Here is a 10,002-nt window from a genome sequence, read left to right as displayed (position 1 = left end):
ATTGCCCTTAGCCAGGGCAGGGCTACAGCAGGGCTTATGCTCCCTCCTGGCTGCAAAGCACTGCCCGACGCAGGCAGCAGTGTTGCCCACGTCCCTCCTGGGGCTGCTGCTGCATAGCCAGGGCTGTGGAAACCTGCTGTGGTGGCCAAATTCGGGAATCCAGGAATCCCTTTCTTCAAACCTGCTTGGCTCTTGCCCCTGCAGTGCAGGAGAGGAGGAGCTGCCTCTCTCATCAGCCGGAAGCTGATGTGCTCCTTATTGTGTTGTGTCATTTGGAATATTGTCACTCTGACCTCCCTGTGCTTGGCCAGTTTGAGACTGGGGCAGAAAATCTCAATGTCACTCTAGGAGAGGCGTATACAGATCCCAAGATTTCCTCTCCTTACAGAAACAATCTAAGGGTGAGCAGGAAGGACAAGTAAATGGGGTTCCCAAACTGTTTTAGGAACTAGGAACATAAATGCTTCCCATAAGACAATTCCATAAAGATATGAGCATCCTTCATCTAGAGGAATGCTTTCTTTCACAGTGCCTGGCAAACCACGATGGGTAAGTCAGCAGGATGGAGGCCAAGTGGTCCAGATCAGTCTCTTTGGATTGGGATGCATCCCTGCCTCTCTTTCTGCAGGCAATTCTACCCTGAATCTCAGGGAAACCATGCTCAAAGCCGACAGCTTGAAGTGGGGACACCACTGTGATGTTTTGCACTGTGCAAAACCACTCATGTCATGAGTTTCATGGACACCCAAGCCCTTGAAGTCATCATGGCCAAAGCAAGGCTGAGGATCATTGCGCAGCTGCCTCGGATTGCAGCAGACTGCTGGTTTCCAGGCAATGTGCAATGGCTTGTGGATCTGCAGCCAGCTTATGAGCCCTGGTTTGTCACTGCTCACTGGAGCAATGAAATAGCCAGGGTATTTCTGCTGCTCGAAGCCAGTGACAGTGTGCCAGACACCTCCCGTGCTGGAAGATTTCCATGGGTACAGCAGCAGTCCTGGCTGCTCCTGCTGCATAAACCTCCCATTGTCTCAGCCACTGAAATTGCTTCCTTATCCAGAGAACAGCTCTCTGGCGGGGGCAGCATTGCATTAGCCAACTGAGCCCCAGTCACCTCACTGTGCAGAGCTTATTTTACAGGTGAATGTAGCTGCCCACCTCCTGAAGCTTCAGGAGGGATTAATTTAGAGATATAAAGTGCTTTAGTCATGGTTTCAGTGCCAGGACCTGAGACAGAGCTGTTGTCTGAACGTTTACATTTTACACCAAAGCCATTGGTGCTGGGTGCCTGAAGAGAAAGGCCCAGAAGGATGCTGGGTCTCCTCTACACAGCCAGTGTGATCTGCTGCTGTCCCAGCAGCACAACACAAGCAATATCATTGTGCACAGAAGGACCTGTGTCTCTGCAGATGTTTGCACTCCACAAAGCCCACCATTTTCTTCCTTGCTACTGGTCCATTATGGCCTTTTCCTTGTTTGTAGACGCAACAAAATGTTGAGTTTTTAGGAGTATAACTACCTAAAATAATAAGATTTTGTGCCTATTTGTTCAGTGCTGTTTGTGACCACTCTGTACTGGAATGGGCTTGGAGGAGCTATCACCTTCCAAAATTTGTGCAGTTGTCTGTGTTGATAAGAAGCATCCTCCTCAGTACACACCATTTTAAGGCATGAGGTTGAAAGGGACTCAGGAATCAGGCTCACAGGCTGTTTTTGATTGTCAGTCATTATTTCTGCCCAGGCTGTGTGCTGGAGCATGGCCACAGCGCACAGAAAGGAGAGATCCATGCAGGGCCCTTTTCTCTTTCTCAGGCTTCTGCAAGGCTCTGGCAGTGCTGGAAACCTCTGAATAGTTGTTGACCCAATACCTACCAGGGCTTAGAATGTTGCAGGCATGTGGTAGTTATGTTTCTGGGCACCAGTACATTGCAAACTGAAGCAAAAAAGAGATGTGCTGAACTTGCAGTGTGTTTGAAGGGGCAGGAGGCCTATGGAGACCCAATTCCACTTTGTCTTGGCAGGGGAAGTCTCACTGTAGCAATATTGTCCCATTTTTCCCAGTGCTGTGTGCTGGGAGCACAGCCACATTCACTCTGAAGCCGCCCATATGTTCACACCATTTCCAAGCATGACTGACAGTGAGCCAGTTCCCTCTGAGCACTCTGAGATATCCCAGACTAATTCATCCTTTGCACATAAATATTCTTCCTATGAGGATTTGGGACATAAATTTTCTGCCTGGAGAAGGCCAGAGAAGGTGCTGGGATATGTGACACACCTTGACTAACTGTGCCTGTTAAAATACCTTCACAGCCTAAACAAGGTTCCAATGGCCAGTGCCAGCATGTCAATGTCATCCAGAGATGGCCCAGTTGACATTTTGCCGAGGAAATTGGCCAAAATGGCTCATTTCAGGAGGATCAGAGCATTGGGGGGATAAAAACCAGTTCTTCTGGCTCAAGAGCAGATACATGAGTGAAGTGGAAAGCTTACACTTCTCATATTTGTTGAAATGTTTCTGGGGTTTTTTTGGTTGTTTTTTTTGGTTTTTTTTTTTGTTTTGTTTTGTTTTGTTTTTGTTTTTTTTTTTTATAGTAACTGAGCTTCAGAAATGCTCCAAGTATTTCATCTGGTGCTTCCAGAAAAAGCATCTAAGCATCTTTAATTATTTGTTCCAAACCTTTCTCATCAAAAGGTTTCAATAACCAGGGCAAAGGAAGAGTGTTTTAAATCAATTCTTTCTAAAGGTAAACAAAATATTCCAGGGAGAAAGGAAATTGAATTTTCCTTTTTACAAACCCTGAACCCTGTATTGTAGCCCACCCTAATCCCATGTGTTTGGACTGCACAGTGTCCCCAGGCCTGCACAATACCTCAGCCTTGCTGCAGAGATCAAGTCAAAAGGGCCAAAATGTCCACATTCCCAAAGAAGAATCACCTGGCTCAGGATCTCACTCAGAGACCCAAAATAGTTGCTCAGAGAAAGGTATCACCCTCTTGAATTATTATTTCTATCCTGTTGGAGCAGGGATTATTTTCACTTTCAGAAGTTTTCTGCCACTTGAGTGAAGCACTCAGCAGCCAAGCACAGCCCAGCAAGTCTGCAAGTGCTTCATGTGAGGCCTAGGATTTTTAGCTTTTTATATTTTTCATATATTTGTAGCTTTGTAGATTGCTAAAGCATGGCTGTAGCTTCTAGTAGTTTTCCTCTCTTTCTTTCCTACATTTAGGAGCAGTAGGACAACTTTATAAACCTAAATATTGTGTAGTCTTATTCCAAGAAGAGAACCAATTACAAGCTCATTCTGTTTGCCAACCAGAATCTGGACCAGACATAATAACAGTGAGGCAAAAGAAATCTCTGAACTGCTTCCAGTGGACACCCCAGGAATTATTACCTAAGCAACTAACCTTTTAAGTGGACAGTATATGGTAAGTATACTAATTGATTAACCTTATAAAAATTGTAGAATTACTATACCATGTGTGATTTTTGCCATATAGTGTAATTGCAAGCTTTCAAGAAAAGGTTTGCTTTTATATTCACTCTAACATTGTTGGAAAGATCTATTCTATTTTCCAGGCACCACATGCACCTCCACCCCTTCCCTTCACCCAAGTACTAATTATTGTTGAACTTGTCCTTTAATATTTAATTGCCACCTTGACTCCCCTTTTCATCTCCTCCCTTCCCAGATGCCTCTGAGCCTCGTGCAGGCTGGTCCTTCCCTTGTGCTCCCAATCAGCTGCACAACTTGACCCTCTGCACAAGAAAAGCCAGTCTCCCTGCTGAGCCCAGTCAGAATCCATGCAGCATCCGTGTGAAGTGGCGCCGCTGGAGCCCACGGAGATTCTTCAGTCCTGCTCAAACCCTGGAGCCAAGGTTGGTCTCTGGAGCTTGCTTTTGAGTTCTTCTGGCAAAGGGAAATGAGATGGTTTGTTACACTTTAATGGAGTTTGGCTGGGATGAGAGACACCAAATTTGCCTCTTTTTTCTTCTTGCATTGGACTCAAAGTGGGTCACTATCATTTGTGTAGCCCCAAAGCAACCATACGTGGAATAATTGTGACTTTTTGGAGTTTACAAAGGGCATGTGACCTTGTCAAGAGCAAGCTGGCTCCTGGCTGCTCATTTGCAGCTTGTTAGCCCAGGCCACTGGGCTGTCCACATCCTCCTAGATCTGGGCTGAAGCCATGGGCTGGAATGGGGAGCCTCCTTGGGCTCCTGCTGATGACAGGGCAAACAAGTTGCTGTCTGCAGCATTCCATGCTTTCCCCAAGGACTACATTTCCATAAAAGATGAAAAAACCTGCCTGACTGGCTGTCCCGGCCACTTTCTACAGCCTCACACCCTTCCAAGGCTGGGTCCTGTGTCCTACATCTGAAGGCTGAGTAGTGAACAAGGTCAGCAAACCTGTATTTGTCCCTGCTGAGTGTGTCTGCAAATAAAAAAAACTAAGTGGACAGATTAATTTTTCATTTGCTCAGCCTATGACTACTTCAGAGGTCTTACACTGGAATGACAAGTTTTCAGGAGCAGAAAATATTGGGAGAGCTGACAAGATCATAGGTTTTTCAAGGTGGCATTAAACATGGTATGCACAGAACTCACTCAGAGGACTTGAGGCAGGACCCTGCAGGCTGGGATGATGCACAGGGAAGGGGAAAAGAGGGGATGTCTTGTTCCAAACAGGAAGAGGGCTGCTCTGCACATCCTGAGATGTTTCTGTGATGTGCCATGATTGGTACCCCTGTGGAAGTACCAACAGGCAGCTATGTTTCTTACTGCTTTTAAGCAGGACCAAGCTGCTATTACATCCTTTAACTGGCTTTGGTAGTTTTAATTTTAATTGTATATTGATACATTTAAAAACTAATGTCTCAGCAGCCCTTTGATCCCTATGAGTCTCTCCAGCTAAAGCCCATTTAAGGTTCCTGCCTGGTCCCTCTTCCCAGTCTAGGGAATATGCTGACCTTTCTCCTGGCTGGAGGAAACACCTCAACCCCTTTTTATTCCTGCAGTGGAGCTGCCTGAAGGACCAGAACTGGGAGGGGTAAGAGAGGCAAGAGGAATTGCCTTATTGTAGGGAAGTTTGCTGTGTGTTTGGTAGGAAGTATGCCTCCAGGCCTCCCGGAACTCTTTGATACACTGTGTTCCCATCCCTCCCTCAATCCAAGGCCTGGAGAAAGATTCCTAGTTCAGCTCAGGAGCCTCGGGCAGCACAGCGCTGCACACAGCCGTGCCTTGAGACTCGGCCCTGTGCCTTATCTGCAGTCCTGACACATAATACAGAAACAGCCTCCCACAGCATCCAGACTTCAGCTCCTTCAGTGGGCTTTTGGCAGCTGCCTCACAGATCCTCCCAGCAGTTCCCGAGTGCCATCTGTTGACTCGATAGCGGTCATGCAAAAAATGGAAAGGAGCCAGGATAAGGCTGGGTGAAGAGCACTTGGGAAAAGTGGCAGCATGGGACTGAGTGGCTCTGGAGGAGTTTCACAGAGTGCAAAAGGAAAAGGAGAGAGGATTTCAAGCCAAAGCAGTTCCTGCTGGTGGAAGGGCTGATGAAGGGATGCCAGGAATGTTTCTCAGGGCAGGCAAGTTTGCATTTTCTGAAGAATCAGATTCTTTCCTTCAGTCTTGGTGTAAAGCAGAGAGATAGAGTCTTACTGATAAAATATGGGGCAAAACTTCAGCTAGCTGCTGAGTGCTGTCCTGGAGCAGGGAGATGGCAGACTCCTGTCAGGGATGGTTCTTTGTGCCAAAACTGAAAGGCCTTGCAGCACGCAATTAGATAAAGGAACTATTTCACTGTCACAAACACAAAATGGAGAGGTCATTGCCCTACTTTCCTTCCTTGGCCCCAGAAAATTCTCCAGCAAACTTTGGCCTGAGTGGAGAGTGAGGACTCCAAGTAGGCAGCTGGAGGCTATGCTTAAGGACAGTCAGCTGAGCCTCTGTGTAGCACAGCCACAGCAAGACTTTCCTGAAGGAATCTTCTGTCCCCCCCAGGGACTGCTCCTCTGGGGGCAGCCCAAGGTTAGCAAGAGTTGACAGATCCATGAAGCAGAAACCACAAAGCCAACCTGGGTACACTCCATGTGCCCACTGTGCTGAGCAGTTTCAGAGATGGCACCAAACAGAGCACAAGAGAGCCCAGAATTAGACCATCTCAACTATGAAAGGTCTTCTGTGATTTTAAAGAATAAAGAAATTAACTGTAGGTGTGGTGTACAAATTGCTGAGTGAGTAATGAAGCTGGTTTCTCCAGATGTCCTTCCTGTTGCACATGGATGCAGGTTACACTTGCTATCTGAAGTACTCTGTCAAGCTGCTGCATGTGGGAAGTGCTGCTGCCAATGGCTGGAGAGAGCAGGATTGGTGTCCTGCAGCCACCCAGGTGGGAGTGTTGGTGTGAACAGGATTCAGTGTGTCCTGAAGTCTGCAGGACTCCAAAAATGTCATGAATCCAGCACACCTTGCTCACTAGAGCAGGAGACTAGGAACCTTCTCTGGTTCTTCTCCTTCCCAAAAGCAAACCTCTGGGTATTGGAATCCCTGGTACCTGAATGATGGTCCAGAAGGATTGTCCATAGCTTGATGTAGGCACAGACCTCATTGGAAGGTAGTGCCAGTTTTGGGATTGACACTGCACTTTAGAGAAAATCAGGGGTTTTGACAGCTTTTTACTAGGGACACCTGTGGTGTTACTGCAGCCTTTCCTGGCCACAGTGCTGGAAATAATTAAATGTATATGTATATTCATAATTCCATAAATCTCGGGACATTTATAGGGTTTTATTTTCTCCACTGACTGTCCCAAGGGCACAAGCACATCCCCAAACCAGCCTGTTTTGCCCCACTGCTGCAGCTGCAGGTGCTGCTCCCTTGGCTGGGCCCTTTTGCCCCTGGGTTTCTGTGCCTGCAGTGTACATTGAGGGTTCCCATTGATCTCAGATGATGATGCAGAAGTAGGCGCTTGTCATTTGTGCCACTCAGACATGATAAAGGACAGCTGAGACATGTCAGCTCTTTGTATTGAGGTCAGGAGCAGCCGAGACTGCCCTGGAGGGAAATGCAGCTCTCCAGCGACATCTGCAAAGGCAAAGGTATTTTAGGGATTTTCAACCCTGTTCATGGCACTGCTCATTGCTGGAAGAGCTTGGCCACACTGCCAGGAATGGCAAGGATATAGGATACCATGGCTGTGAAGTCAGGAGAAATTTGGAGAAACTCCTTGTGAGCACTTGGCTTAAGCCTTCATAATTTGAGCATGACATGGGCAGCACAATGGACCCAGCTGCATGTGGTTTTCACCCTGCACTGCCCACAGAACCTGGCCTTGGAGTTTGGGGTAATGGTTTCTGTTTTAATCTGAACCTCGGCATCAATACAGTGTGCAGTGTCCTTGAGGCGAGAGACATGACCACCACAAACAGGATAATGCACAGGATAATGAGCTGGGGTCCCTCATGCCAAAAGGCCATGCAAGGACTTGCACTCGCTTCCTTCAGGGTGGCCTTTCAGCAGCTGTCGCTTTGTTTTCTTGCCTCGCCTGGCTGCCAGCAGGCACGGGGAGCAAACAAGCCGTACCGCACTGGGAGGGGGGTGCTGGGGGGAGCGCATTTTAGTGCCGGGGTTTACATCCCTCGCCGGAACAGATTGTGGTGGCTGGCTCAGAACAAGGTGCCTCCCAGGAGGCACATAACAAACAGAAGTGCAGACAGTGCTGGATGGTACCTATGCTGGTGAGGGCTTCAGAGTTTCCATGAACACTGACTCCCTGACTCCACCCAGTCCCTGGGTGACCTTGTCCCTGTGGCCACCAGCCCAGCTAAAAATGGGATATCACTCTACCCTCAAAAGAGAGTGTGCCAGCTTGGAAAACCCAGGCAGTGCCATCCTACAGTTCCCCTGCGTTCCTAGGCCAAGGGAAAGCTCCACATGACTCTACATCTCCTGCATATGTGTCCACCACAAACATCTTGACAAGCACTTAGGCTCTAGCAAAGCTCTTTTTCCCTATTTTCTGCCCACTTCATTTCCTTCATCAAGACTGAATCCAGAAGCACTGCCTTGGAAATTATTTCAATTTCCTTTCATCATTGAGTAGCTACTAATTAAAAAAGGTCAGTCTGTCCCTCTAAGAGCTTTTACTAAGCTGTTCTTCCAGCTCCTTAGTGCCTTAGCCGTGATGGCCAAGTCATGCGCAAAGAAGGGACCAGATTCTGAGTTCTGCAAAGTCTTTGGCAGATCTCCCTTAAACTGCTCCAGGTTTCAAGTCAGTCTTCTCAGATTTTGTGAGGAGTTGACCTGCTCAAATGACAGTTGGCAGCAGTGGACCAGCTTCGTTTTTTTACCATATGAACATATCAGGGCCCACATTAAGGTGGGGCTGTGCATCAGTCCTTGGGCAACAAAACATTCCCTGGTGTGCTTCCATCTCCTGTTTGCCTCACACTTAATCTGTGTCCCTTAGGATGAAGGGAGAGGGCAGCCAGTCTGTGCTGAGGGAGAATGTAGCACATGGCCAGGACACATGGCTGAGGTTTGTTCAGCCTGGAGGAGACCCATTGGGGTCTGCAGTGGGGGCCAGTGGGGGGCAGCTCTGATCTCTGATCTCTATGCCCAGGAACAGGAGACGAGGGAAGAGCTGGAGCTGTGTCATGGGAGGGTAAGGCAGGATGTCAGCCCCAGAGGGTGGTCAGGCACTGAGCAGGCTTCCCAGGGAATGGTCATGGCTCCAAAGCTGCCAGAGCTCAAGGAGGGTTTGAACAATGCTCTCAGGCACAGGGTGGGATTGTTGTGGTGTCTGGGGAGAGCCATGAGTTGGGCTGGACGATCCTGTGGGTTCCTTCCAACTCAGGATATCCTGTCGTGGAGGTAAAGGTTCATGTGGTGACTCAAGATGAAGCAGCTGAATGCTGCTCCCTCAAAGCCCTGCTGCTACTTGTGACTATCCTGAGGGTTGTTTTGGCAGCTTTCAGACAGGGGCTTACAGTAGTCCCTCTGCTTTGGCTGTGTGCTTCCTGCTAGTCCTGCTGCCAGCTGGTGATGCCCATCCACAGCACTCCTCTGCTCCTTCCTGAAAGAAAGGCCCACTTTTAACAGTGGGGAAATCATTCCCAGAGAATACTGAAATTAAACAGAAAAAGGCAAATCTGATCCATGTTTTCCCATGCAGGCTCGTGCACACACACTCACAAGACATCCAGGACCCCTGATATTTCCCGGCCCACCAGGCGTGGAGCCAGCCATGCATAACAAACAACACGACCCCGTGAATGGCCACACAGCGAAGCCAAGCTGTTTGCCTGATCCATCCGTCATTGTTCACCCGGCTTTTCCCACTTTGAACGAGGGTTTGTGGCATCAGGAAGTTAAAAGGAGTCAGGAGGGGGGGAAAGGGGGAGTGTTTCTTTTAAAAAGAGAGTGAGATTGGAGAGGAGGACACAGGCACTCCAAACCCTGTCTGTGCTTGGTATATTAGGCAGCCAGTGCTCTTGGCTGGGAGCCCAGACGAGGCTTTTGTAATCAAAACATGATCTTGTATGCTGTGCAACCAGTGCTGAGAAAGGCCGTCTGATGGCTCTCCTCTTTTAGCTCTGCTCTGGAATCCGCCGGGCTCCGCCGCCGATGTCCAACATGCACCGAGCTGTGAGTGCTGCCTGCGCGGGGCCCGGGAGGGGCGGGGGCGCTGGGGTCCCTCACCCCAAAAGGCCACGCAAGGACTTGCACTCGCTTCCTTCAGGGTGGCCTTTCGGCGGCTGTCGCTTTGTTTTCTTGCCTCGCCTGGCTGCCAGCAGGCACGGGGAGCAAACAAGCCGTACCGCACTGGGAGGGGGTGCTGGGGGGAGCGCATTTTGGTGGCGGGGGTTACATCCCTCGCCGGGGCAGTTTGTGGTGGCTGGCTCAGAACAAGGTGCCTCCCAGGAGGCACATAACAAACAAAAACGCAGGCGCTGCTGGATGGTGCCTGTGCTGGTGAGGGCTTCAGCCGCAGCTG

At 49.0% G+C, this 10,002-nt stretch overlaps 1 protein-coding gene across 4 annotated transcripts in view; it reads left to right on the top strand.

The window, feature by feature from the left end:
* Positions 1 to 3,292: 3,292 nt before the first annotated feature.
* The window catches only part of CCDC9B (coiled-coil domain containing 9B), a 32,740-nt gene continuing 26,030 nt past the window's right edge, over positions 3,293 to 10,002 (top strand). For 2 of the 4 annotated variants that reach the window (XM_072929605.1, XM_072929603.1), the window contains exons 1-2: positions 3,293 to 3,429; positions 3,694 to 3,880. In XM_072929605.1, coding sequence (XP_072785706.1) covers positions 3,806 to 3,880 — 75 coding nt within the window. In that variant the 5' untranslated portion in view covers positions 3,293 to 3,429; positions 3,694 to 3,805. Of the gene's footprint in view, positions 3,430 to 3,693; positions 3,881 to 9,427; positions 9,654 to 10,002 lie in introns of those variants that run through there. The other 2 variants (XM_012574336.5, XM_072929604.1) reach the window with 2 other exon arrangements.

This window comes from Taeniopygia guttata, chromosome 5 (assembly GCF_048771995.1).
Source record: "Taeniopygia guttata chromosome 5, bTaeGut7.mat, whole genome shotgun sequence".
NCBI lineage: Eukaryota > Metazoa > Chordata > Aves > Passeriformes > Estrildidae > Taeniopygia > Taeniopygia guttata.
The sequence above is the reverse complement of the archived record's forward strand: the minus strand, read 5'-3'. Positions and strand labels throughout refer to the sequence as shown.